Source organism: Micropterus dolomieu, linkage group LG14, assembly GCF_021292245.1.
Source record: "Micropterus dolomieu isolate WLL.071019.BEF.003 ecotype Adirondacks linkage group LG14, ASM2129224v1, whole genome shotgun sequence".
NCBI classification, from domain to species: Eukaryota; Metazoa; Chordata; class Actinopteri; order Centrarchiformes; family Centrarchidae; genus Micropterus; species Micropterus dolomieu.
Window position 1 is genome coordinate 20260486 of NC_060163.1, and position 13117 is coordinate 20273602.

Consider the following 13117-nt stretch of genomic DNA (forward strand, 5'->3'; position numbering starts at 1 on the left):
AAAAAAAAAAAAAAAAAAAAAAAAAAAAAAAAAATAATCCGAGCAGATTCAATAGGGACCTCGCACAGTCGTGCTCGGGCCCTAATAATCCGAGCAGATTCAATAGGGACCTCACACGGTCGTGCTCGGGCCCTAATAATCCGAGCAGATTCAATAGGGACCTCGCACGGTCGTGCTCGGGCCCTAATGAACACTTGAAATATATCAGTCTGTGTGGAACGAATGTATACATTATACAAGTTTCACTTTTTGAATGGAATTACTGAAATAAATCAACTTTTTGATGATATTCTAATTATATGACCAGCACCTGTATGTATTCTATTATTGCTTCTTATCTAGAAGACAATGTGACATTTATAATTTTTCTTATGTTTGGTTATGTTTTAATACAATCTGCAGGTGCTATTATGTCTTTATTTATATTTTTTTCTTGTCACTCATAAAAGGTAAAATCATTACCTTTAGTATTGACCTAAAAATACAGCGCACATACAGCGTGTTTTGTCTTTTATCAAATGTAATTCTCGTGTGAAGCTGTTTAAAGCAGGTCAAGTGTTAAACTGGAATAACAAGCTTCAGGAAGTTATATTGTGGATAACATCAAATGGCTTCACTCCCATCTCTCCTCCGCTCTCCAGTCCAATTTGTAGAGCAAAGCTAGTGAGACGGCAACACTCTGAGCAAGTTCAACCTACCGCTGGCAGTGCTAAAAGGAAAATGTTGAAATACAACAGGGCGAGCAGAGCAGTGTTCGTACAAGGACATGAGGCAAAAACTTAGCTGTCTCATTGAATGGCAGTTTCCCATGAGAAAGAGAGGTAACACCTGCCGCCAGCTCCCTCTGTCTACACCTACTCATAGTAATTCATCTCCTTCTATGTTAAAATGTTTAATTATTTTGCACTTTTGCATTTTATTTATTTTATTTGCTCTTGGATATAGTTTTCTAGATTTAGCAATGAGAATGAACAAGGTTTAATCTAGTCTTTCATTTAGAGAAGTGAGCATTTTATTATAAAATGCACATGTTGTAATAGCTGGACAAAATAGAAACTGTAGCAACTGCTGCAGCACTAATGTGACAAAAACAAAATTAATGTATTTTTGCTTCCTTGTTGCCTCTCAGTTAGTTGTGATTTTTCTTCATCTGCCCCTGCGTCTTCACTCTCTTCCTTTCCCTTCTATTGTGCAGAAAAAGAAAATCACACATAAAACATAAAAATGGAATGTGGAACAGATTGCCTCTTTTCTTAGTAAACAAAAAAAGCTCTCTTCTCTGTAAATAGGTTTTAAACTCACGTGGTGAGCAGCCAGCGAGACTGCTTGGCCAGCCCCAGACAGGCCAGCAGGCAGATGATCAGGTCCACGATGAGGAGCAGCAGGTAGGAGAGCCACCTGCAGCGATAGACAGAGACAGAAATTAAACTGCTGTGTGAATGTCTGTTTTGGTAAAGTCAGAGCAGTTTTGTTAAAGGGAAATTCTGATTGCATCTAACATGGGTTTTATTGAGCTTTTCAGCTGTTGCCATCATTCCTATCAGTAATAATCATACTGTAGATGTCACCCAATAAATGCCTCCTCTCTACCATAGAGACCTGGAAAGATGACAGGCCAAACAAACACAAGGATGTTGTCTTTTTTATCACCTTTACAAAACCAAAAACAATGAGTCCAAAAGCATAAGAAATGGATTAAACTGTGTGTTTATCTGCTCTAACAAAAGCTGTAAATGTTAGCTTGTTCCACTAACTAGCTAAGGCCAACTACATAGAATAGTAACCTAACATTACTTGAAGCCAAGGAGCATATCATCACCTGCAGGGTACGCTCCAACCTGCTCTTTATCTGGTTTGGGGAAGTTTCTAGTCAATAGCGAAAACCTGAGACAGTGTTAAGTATGTTTCTCATCCTCAAATCTTCTTCCCTTGTAAAATCACATTAGTGGACTATACCAACTATAAAGCATGAATCTCTTTCATTTGATTAAAATTATATAGCATTAAAATTATATTTTCGTTTATAATACGGTGTTACTCTACTAAGGTTAACTAGCTACCCCACATTACGAGAACAAAGCTGCTCCTTATTGCCATATCTTCAACATGGATCATTAACTTCTGAGGATGCTGACCTGTTGCCTAGATCAAGTAGCTTTGGCCTCAAGCTTTTATATATATATGTATGTATGTATGTATGTATGTATGTATGTATGTATGTATGTATGTACCACCATGCATAGTTAAGACCCCTTTGACATGGTTCTCAAACTTAAAGGAGTCATCTGGAAACATTAAAAAAAATCAGCCAGAGACAGTGTTTTCAAAAACTCATAGAGCATCGTTAGTTTAGTAAACAACAGCTAGCCATGGCTAATAAAACATGCTAGTGATAGCTGTTGTTTCTGCGACCAAAACTGATGATTGCTGACTAGAAATGAGAAGGCTCCTTTTGTCTACCTCTGTTTGAAATCAAACACCCATTGTTTAAAAATGTAATAAGAATTTCAAGTGGTTATCTTTCATCTATCAGAATCACGCTTATTGCCAGGTACATTTTCACATATGAGGAATTTGCCTTGGTATATATTGGTGCTCAACTCATAAACATAAATATAGAAATATAAATAAAGAAAAAGTAATGAGTTGAAAAATGTGCAAGTATTCAAAATAATACAATAATACTAATACAAAAAATTCACATTATAATCAATAAGGAATCGAGTATTAGTGCAGTTAGTTCGAAGTCGTTATCATTGTAAAGGGCATATGTGCTGCTGCATGTGTGCTGTGCGAGAATAAAAAATCTTAACAGGCACAGCAACAAGGGGAATTAGGTTTCACTTACTGTACTGTCCTGAGTACAATGTTATCATAACTCACAGAAGAAACCCATATTGTTATAACCAGAATTTTAAATCACATGTTGGAGCTAGAAACCTGAATACTAGGGGATTGGATCCCATTTATTTTCAACAGACACATGCAATAGCTGTCATCTGAGGTGTGCGTGTGTGTGTGTTGATGCTTGAGGGTATGCACCTGTCCAGTAATGCCCTCCTCAGTGTATCCATCTGTTATGTGAGCAGTGGTCAGACTGTGACCGGACATAGAGAGCCTGTCCAGATGGTTAATTATGAATGAACTCAATCCATACGGCTAAATGTTATATATGCTGTGCAACTGGAGGGAGTGGCAGAACATCACTTTTTCACTCTGATCTAGGAATTTATTTCACCTAATTTTTTGTCTTATTCTCTCAGTCAGTGTTCGTTTTACTCTCATCATAACTCCTGCACTCATCACTCCAACATCATACTCACTTTGTAAAGTTGTCCCTTCTTTGTAATTATTTATTTTATTTCCCATCCCATCTGTTTCTCCATCTCTCTCTTTTTTCCTTCTCGTCTCTTTTGCACTCTCTTTAATCTCTGTCCTCTCTGTCTCTTTCCCTTTCGGGCCCCTTTTCTCTCCCTTGCCACCACCTCCTTGCTATGTATCCCTCGTTTCATCTTTTCCCCTCTTGGCAGTGTACAGTACAAGAAGCTGAGACATCAACATGCACATGGAGGCTCTCGGGTGACACTGCCACCGTGTTTGTCTGTGTTATCTTAATTCAGTTAGAGTCAAACTGAGTACAGCATAAAGAAACATAGGGATGGGGGTTTACATTTATGTATAATAGAAAAGTACATGTTCTCAAGAAATTGTGTCTGGGGCAAGGGGAACCGCAGGCCCACGGCCAAACTCACCAAGGGGCTCTTATTAAGGAAGCCATAAGATCACACTCTACTTTCCATTTCTTCTTTTAAATTTTAACTTCACTGTTTCTTTAATGAAAGACAAAAAAAATGTAAACCCAAAGAGATTGAATAGATTTAATATCATGCAGTGGGCTATGCATGTGTACATGTTTCCATGTACACCTCTATCCTGGTGTTATTATGGTGTTCCCACAGTGTTGCCTGTCCTTGATGGAGTGCCTTGACCATCATTCTTTGCTGTTTGGTTGACTTGTTAATTTAGTATTAAAATACTGAGTGAAAAGATTTTTTTTAAATGCTTAATTTTATATTTTGATATCAATAACTGGGTTATGTAAGTTGCGGAATACATTTGATGTAGATCTTTTTGGAGTCATTGGCAGGTTTACCAGGATGAAACATCTACAACCAGACATTATCGTGTATGTATATTTGAAGTTTGTATGGAGTCGACTGAATACTTGGGATAGAACACAGAGCTAGGTAAGTAGTAGTAGTTTGTCTGTGTCTATAAGAGAGACAGTAACAACTAATGTGGTGAGGTGGTGATGGCGCAGTGGATAAGACACATGCCTTTATCTCGATGTAAATATGGGAGGAATCTAGTCAAACTTCCAGAGGGCAAATGTTGCAACTTTGGGCTCCAATGTCAGGTTGAAGAACGGCATCTTTTCCACCCAAATATGTTCTTTTAGAAAGATGTTACACTTTTGTGAGGGAAGTTCCTGTGATAATCTTGTTTTTTACCCTATCTGACAATGCTTTTGCAAATATGAGCCTCCTGTTCACACATAAGGGGGGTTAGGCTTAAGGGAAGTCTAAATCCCCAAAGTTGTAATATAATGTAATGACAGCAACTCTTAATAGAGATGAAGGATCTGTTGGGTATGGATACTAAGGAGAAGATTTCTCCCACCAGAGAAACTGAAGACCAAATTCCTGGCATGTGAACATGATTCTTTATGTGCAATTTACATGTGCTCAATCAATAATCTCTGAGTAGTGTCATTGAAACAGATCCGTAATCTTGTTAAATCTCTATAATCTGTCCTCAAGAATATTTTTCACTCTCTGTCATCCATTGTATGGACATAATAAAAATAATAACTTGTATAGGACTTTTCTTAACAAAGTTACAAAGATACTGCAAAACCTGATACATTTAGATAAAACAATAAAATAAATAGTATAATGTAGTCCAGAAGACATAAAATCCTAGTAATTTAAATATCCAGTTTAAAAAGGTGTGTCGTTGACATTTAAAAGACAATACAGAAGTATCAGTGTGACTTGTGAAAGCTAGTTCATTAAGTGCCAAGACAGCAAACGCACAGAAACCCTTGGTATAGGCTTAAGAACTACAAGAGCAAATATCAAACATATTGAAAAAAATATGTTAGAGAATCAAACACCTCATTAGAGTGCACATCCCCTGAGCATTGCAAAGCTGGAGTGTTTCTAACTAAAAACTCAAACACGTATTGATGTTATCAACATCAAAAACTGAGAGAAAATGAGTCAGACTAAAGACTAAATAAGAACAGAAAGGGTCTGTTTGCTTCGGGTGTGGCCCAGTTCCTGGAATTAATGTTGGTCTTTATCAGTGTTCTTCCATTTTTGTGATTCAGTAAAGTAATGTGACAAACACTGTGAGAAAGCTTGAAGAGTAAACAGCCAACTCTTGACAACAACATTTGACAAGTCAAATCAACAACATTTGACAAGTCAAATCAAAAGGATGCACATACACATGCGTCCAACTGCACACAAAATATTTATTGGGAGGTGAGGCAGTGATAATGAATCCAATAACAGCTTATAGTGTCTGGCTTTGCTCTGCATTAATAGACAGTCTGTTTAGTCTATTATTGCAGAGCAATGTGGTGTATTGAATTATCGGCTGAGCAGAAGAGTCACATTACAGATCAATACAATACTACCAGCCTGTCTGTTACTGCAGCCTCCACAGACATACCAGCCTCCACAAGGACTGAAAAATTGGCCATGGGGTTGTTCCTGCTCTAAGACGATAAGACTATGAGTTTAACAGTAATGAGACAAGACCTAGGATCATACTTCTTAGCATACTGTAGTTGTTACGACCATTGTCATCTATGATTAGGGTGCATGCAGTGTAAGTGTTGATGCAATGATTGCTAATGATTTAATAGGATTCTTCTATCTTAAAACGTCCCACAGAACCATGTCTGCAAAGGACTTCATATTCACCAAAGTGGATGACACACACACATGCAGCCAAATTTTTTCATCCCATCCACTAAATATCTTGTGATATATTCAGGTCATAATGTGCAGAATGTAACTACCTACACATGAATTATCTATTTAACTGAATGTTCAATTGGCAAATTGCTCAGTGATGGCAGCCACAAAAGAGACATGATATTATAAACTTAAAGCTGGGGTAGGCAACATCGGATACACAGCTAGATTTTGGAAGTATCCAACTAAAAAAATCCCACTTCCTCCCTTCATGGAGCCCCCTAAAGCCCCCCCCCCCAAAAAACACATTGTTATGCGCAAAGAGTGCATGGGCAGAGTGTGCGGGTAGGTAGGTAGAACAAACAATCATTTTATTCAGACCAAATTAAATGTTTAGCTGTGCATATTGCAGTCCAGTACCAGATTGTTTTCATTTTTGTGTCACAGCATTTGATTTATTGATTGCTATCAGGATGTAAAGACAATTTCAACAAATATAACACAAATGCTTCTGAAATAAATGGCCTACCCCAGCTTTAAGTATATCCTGTATCTGAAGGAAGCAAATACATCTATTCTACTTTCTGTAGTATTTATATGATCATAAAAATGTGATAGGTCCGGTTTAATCAGCATCCATCTTCCCGTAAGCCATTTAGAAAAGCATGTGCAAATATTTGCCTCCCACAGAATTTTGGCTGCATGATAACCTTGATTGATGAATATTCATGGAAACAGTAAACAACATTTTAACCCAGATCCTGAATTTCATTTTTGATGGTTTTGTCTTCCTGTTTATCATCATCAGCCCTGTGAGTGAACAGGGCTTTGGGGCACACTGCACTGTATAAGCCAGACACATGTATTTTTCTGTTCCTCACCTGTAGTACTCTATGTTCGCTGTTTGATCAGCGATGCAGGCCAGATCCACTTTAGCCTCTTCCCAGTCAGGCAGGCCCAGCAGCTGTTTGATCACGTTGTCAGCCATCTGCTGCATGAACTGCAAGGACTGCACATAGTCGCCCCGCGTGGCTAAGATCTCATCCAGCCTTGCGAGATGCTGGTGCAGGCCACTCTTCATGCTGCCCATGGTGCCAGTCACCTGGATGGCACAAGAGGAGAGGAAGGAGGTGAGATGAATTCAACAGTACTGAGGTTTGGAGTTGAATATCAAGCACAAAGGTCAAAATGAAAGTTTAGAATTATAAAAAGTCAGTATGTCAGTCAGTCATTCCATCACCACCTTAAAAAAACATTATCAACTATTGGACGGATTGCCATGAAAATTTGTACAGACATTCATGGTCCCCTGAGGATGAATCAGAATGACTTTGAGGATTCCCTGACTTTTCATCTAGTGCCATATTAAGGTCAAACTTTCTATTAGTCCAGTACTTTGATTATGCCTGCAAAAAAAATGGCACTCCCATCAGCCCAAGCTGTGCTTTGTGTTAATTGCTAATTAGCAAATGTTAACAAGTTAACATACTAAACAAAGATGGTGAAGATGATAAACATTAAACCCGCTTACGCCTGTAACACACGAATTTAAAGAGATAATAGTGTTTTTATTATCTCCACCTTTCTACTACAATAACAAAATTACTATTCTCAGAGCTGAGCACAGCACAGAATTCTGCCCATGTGTGGGTCAACTTTTCTGCCTGAGAAAGTCTGCCAACAAAAAAGTGGTCAAAGGTGAGATTAGCCTAAACATGAGGCTGGGCAGTGCTGCCAATCAGCAGCGGAGCAGAGAGAGGGGACCGTGTGGGAGAGTCGGAATACTGAGTGTGGGTGTCGGTGAAGAGGTCCCTTTTGAGTAAACAGTTCAGCTGGGAAAACAGCCAACACTGAGAGCCCAGAGGTGAAATAGTAAGTTTGCTGGTGCTGGAGTTTTGTATTCCATAACTGCTGCTGTTTGTCAGACTTTTTTCCAAACTGATGCCTCACTAATGAGACTGATAGTTTGTTTACCTGTTTAAGCCATTAATCCATTCCCCAAGGGGAAGTGTGATCCTCTATGGCAAAAAACAAACTGAAGTAATAAACATTCACTCGTTTACTTTTACACATCATATTATTACCTTATTGGCCAAATACAGTAACACCAGATTATACGTGTGGAGTGAACATCTCCTCTAGAGGCGCTATCCATTTTCTTTGGGTTTAATTATTCTGTGCTTTGCTTGAAGGGAGAAGTTGTTTTCAAAGAAATGGCATTCACACAGACATCCTGCTATTTGATAATTAAAAAGGGTAATAAATGCTTCCATTCAGCTCTGGGTACTTGGCATTCACAGGAGAGAAAACTCATATTGTTGCTGTGTTTGTTAGGGATAGGGTTTGCTGGAGCTAAGGTGAGGAGTGGTTGGGTGGAAGTAATTAGTTGAGTTTGCATTCAACGTGCGGCCCACGCTAGACGGCTGCAAACAAGACTTGGGCGAACTTACAAAGAATATATTGCTGCCACTGACAGCATCATAAATTGCGCATCACTATCTGGTCTGTCTCAAGGTCCGATTCACAAACTATATTGCGCTAATGATAATTCAGTGTAAACGTGCCCATAAAGTTTTGTGCAATTTGCCCTTGTTTTGCATCTGTTAAACGTTCATCTGCAATTTGCTGTAGTGGTCCCAGTAATATTTATATAACTTATAATATAATATTTAAAGTGGCCTGAAATAGCATATCACAAGACATGATTAAGCAACATTTGGGTAGGATTGGTATAAATGCAGCTGCAAGAACAAAACTTTCCACTTATATCTTAAATTGTTGGATTTGAAAGAGAACACATTCAAATAAAAATGTTAAATATTCTTATTATATATATTAACTACACATGCTCTATTATTGGTTTCTATCTGCGGGTAGTTTCGGTTGTCTATGACTCACTCTATATTGAGACTTTTGGCTGAGTGATTGTTATTGGGGATGCTTCAACTGTGAGCTCCCCTTAATGCATCTGGGCGCATGAAGAGCTTTTCTATACTCTGCTACCCCTGCTGGACTGTTATTGTAACCATTGTGTCTGCTTTTGCAGCAGTAAGTTTTATGTTGTTTTCCAGTTTCATTACCTCATGGTGAATAATAGGTTGCACTGTCTGTGCCATCCGTGAGCATTTAATGTACTGTGATGCACTATTGCCACGCCTGGCAACATTCACTGCTGCCATGATCACTGGAAAGTGTTTCACCCCTTAAAAATGTGCTTCAGATACAACCAACTCTCTGGAGACGCTAATAATTACACCTTAACTGTGTGGCTATTAGTGCTGCTGCTGGAGTTTGTGAATTTTATTTTTTTTGCAGTGAGACTCATTTGCATAGAAATAGGCCAATTAGATGCCAAATGTATATTGCCAAATTTAAATATGTGTAAATAGCATCGGAGAACCAAGATACGATTTGCTTGGCAGTACAGTTAGGGGTGCATTTCCAGAGGAAAGCAAAATCCAAGAAGAGATTTCATAGTTGATATTTAATTTCTCCTAGACACAACTGAGCTAATGCTTTTTTCTCCTACTTTTCAAATTATCGTCTCATTTATGTTTTACTCTGATCAAAACAAGAGATCTCCAAATGATTTTCAATAACTCTACTTTACGTCTCCTGAACATGGGGCTCTAGGGCTGACACACAGAGACAATTTAGAGTAACCAATCAATCCTGCATGTCTTTGGACTGTGGAAACTGGAGCAGGTATGGGGAGAACATGCAAACTCCACACAGAAAGCCAGCCGGCTGCCATGTTCCAACCCAGAACCTTCTTGCTATGTGCTGACAGTGCTAACCTCTGCACCATGTATATGTGTTTGGAAATGAATATATGTTATGTTTCCTTAAAAATAAAAAAAGAAAGAAAATGACTTATTATTTATGTATGACAAAAATATGTATTTATTCAAATTAAAATTCCCTCTGGTGCACCCAGTGGCAGTATCAAAAAATATGCTAGAAGAATGGACTCAAATCAACATAGACCAATATTTCCACTTATGACTGAGACTTGCTCACCTTTCAACAAACTAAATATTCTGCCATCAGAATTATTTGCACGATGTTATAATAGCATAAATATCCTGCACACAGTGGCTGACATATTTAAATGACACAAAAAACATACTGGAGTAGCCACTGAGATCATATTCACAGGCATGAGGTGCTCTGTAGTTATCTGATCACTCTTCGAAACTGCTTCCTCCTCAGACTGAACAGATGAAATCGTAGATGAGAAATGAAGGCATGTATCTGATCCTCGCCTCCTGTGTGAGAATCTTATCTAAAACGCCTGGGGAGACAGCCAATCCAGCTAATCTCTCCTTCGTCTTGGTCTGATCCTCACCGTGTAAGTGATCCGCACCGATCAAGAAGATATGATTCCCAGTCCCCAGTCTTCTTGGCCTTTATCTCAGTCTGATGTGTTGTGGCCATGGAGAAGCATTCTCTGCCTCACATCTTTCTGAACAAAGCAGCGGCGTGTGTTTGGCGCAAAGCTATTTTACTGTGGGATATTCAGTTCTACACGATGGAGGGTATACAACAAACAAAATAACATAAGAAATCACGATAAATGACATAAGTGTGACAAATGACAAGTGGCTTTGGGCTGAAAAAAATGAAAAAATGTGCTGTCAAAATTCTAATGTTGATTCTAGCTTGGGGAAAGGGAATAAAATATAGATAAATGAGAATTATGCAAAGGTTCTCGTTTACATGTAAACGGTGGGGGGGGGGGGGGGATCATGTAGTCTCACCTCTATTCCTCATTGGCTCTACTATCACTATGATAAAATCTAATCAAAAATTGGTACTCAGTCTTTCACATGGACTTCAATCAATCCCATGGCATTTCAACAAAGACACTGAATTGTACAGGGAAAACAATTGTATTACTATTCATACTACATAATAATTCATAGAAGACCATTTATTTTCATCTAAGAGCTAATGTAGCAAGATCAGGATTGGAAATACACACCTTGTTGAATTATCTATGTGTGTCTTGCCCCCAACATTACAATACTTCCTCTCAGACTCTACCGAATAGTGAAACCTCTTTCACTAGAATTTGATGATTATCTTTAAGCCTGTTGGGGCTGGTACAAGACCTCAGAGGAAGTGATGCTTAAGAGATGAATCTGGGAGTAAGAAACAGAGAGAGACTGTAAAAGAACATTCCCAGTTTAAGACGCAAACCTTCCAGAGTGTCCTCTAAGCTGAAACAGAAAAATTGCTTGCCAAAGTTTGTTTTCATGTGTTTTTTTAATGTTCTGAATCACATTGGGTTCCAGATTAAGACCGATGAAGACATTTTTCTGCTTTTTGGATCTTGTGCTGTGCTCCATGTTTTCCTTTTGATTAGCTTAAAGTCTCTAAAGGGGCCTGACTTGGGATCTGTTATACAGTTTGTAAATGACCAACCAATTCCACACAGCTCTAACCCCATAGTGGTCACCGACCTCTCAGTCTACGAAATTATTGGTGCTCAATTTAGCTGCTGAGCAAGCATCGGAGGATCATTTCCCTGCATTCTGTACACAACCTGTAATCACTTCATAAACGAGGACCAATGAGCATATGTATTTAAGTAAAACAAAGGTTAAGATATAGTATTAAACATTTTTTCCTGCTCTAACTCATTGTCTCTGCTTGATAGTGGAGATACTTTCTTAAATTAAAATTGAATGTGGGAGCTAATGTGAAATGAAACACATGTCTGAAGTGCCGCAGCAGCTTAGTCACCTCAAAGATGGAGACCATTTTCACCACTGGATAATGAAGCTCTGCAGAAGTCTTTAAAAATATATTATTTCCTACCCCTCTTTTTCCTCTCATAATTGATGACCACAGAAGTTTTAAGAGGTTGCCCTACAGGGGGACTTAAAGGTGTTTATGGGTTTGCTGATGAAACACTGAGCGGGCATTAAATCAAGACCTTTGGAAAGTCTCTGGGCCACACAGCAAAGATTGTTGCCCAAAGGCAGGAAGTGGGATCATCACGCTAAATTGGTTTGCTATAAGTACTGTGATACACAAACAGTTCCAACAACTCTATGAATGTCTGTAGTTTAGTTCTTAAGAGAGTTCACACAGAGATGGAGAGGAGCCGAACGTGGTTTGGCTACAGAGATAACCTCTGGCCCGGCATCAGTGATTCACATAAAATTTTAGAAGGCTGCCTATGCAGCCACGTGAGAGTAAGGAAGTCAGCAAAAGTGTCCATTCATTATATCTCAACTAGGTAAGATAAAACACACAACCAGATGTCAGAGAGATCTTTACATCTGCACCTAGGGAAGGTTGTTTAATCTGTACTTCTCTTTCCTAAACCACTGAATAAAAGAGTCTTTTCTGCTGGAATGTAACAAACTTCTCTCTTTTAAGAATTACCAGACTCCTAAACTACAACAAATTGTGCGGTAGAGCCTGCTCTCTGTATTATAGCTGAAGTTACTACATCTATGAATTTGCCGTCAAGGTGGCAACAGGCTTTGCAAGGTACCCCAGATGTCTTTTTTGCAGTCACATTGTGACTTGTATCTTCATTTGGGATCGCAACACTATCATCTGTTCATGTAAACTATTTTTTTTACAACAGCAAAAGTACAATGATTTGAGCCAAAATGATCTCTTCATCATGTACAGAGGCATCTACTGCAAAGGTGTTCCCAGTGGTAGAATACCTCCACAGGGAGGCAATCTCAACTGGTACTTTTCAACACAAAGACCAGCGGTTCTTTTTTAATTTAATTAAAGCACAATGTGTGCCTAATATGTGCAATACATCTACCTTTTGTTGTGGGGATAATATCAATGGGAGAAATATGACACTGAACTGTAAATCATAACCATACCCGAAGGTAACTGTAGTTGGACTTCAGTTAATCTGGCTTTACTGCCTGAACTGCACTGATCTGTCTCTTGATCTCACACTGAGGAGTGCCATTTCTCTTTTTCTGGACAAAAAAACAGGGTCAGATTGTGAAGACACATGTACACAGACACACGGCATGGTGGCTCAGTGGTTGACACTGTCGCCTCACAGCAAGGTGGTCTGAATTCTACCCGGGCCAAGTGGTATTGAGGAGTTTGAATGTTCTCCCCATTGTTGTACTAGTTTCCTC

At 38.8% G+C, this 13117-nt stretch overlaps 1 protein-coding gene across 3 annotated transcripts in view; it reads right to left on the reverse strand.

The window, feature by feature from the left end:
• The window catches only part of ttyh2 (tweety family member 2), an 86219-nt gene that overhangs the window by 39135 nt on the left and 33967 nt on the right, over window positions 1-13117 (reverse strand). For all 3 annotated transcript variants that reach the window (XM_046069914.1, XM_046069913.1, XM_046069912.1), the window contains exons 4-5: window positions 6869-7089; window positions 1303-1398 (exon numbers count right to left, since the gene is read on the reverse strand). In XM_046069914.1, coding sequence (XP_045925870.1) covers window positions 1303-1398; window positions 6869-7089 — 317 coding nt within the window. The remainder of the gene's footprint in view (window positions 1-1302; window positions 1399-6868; window positions 7090-13117) is intronic.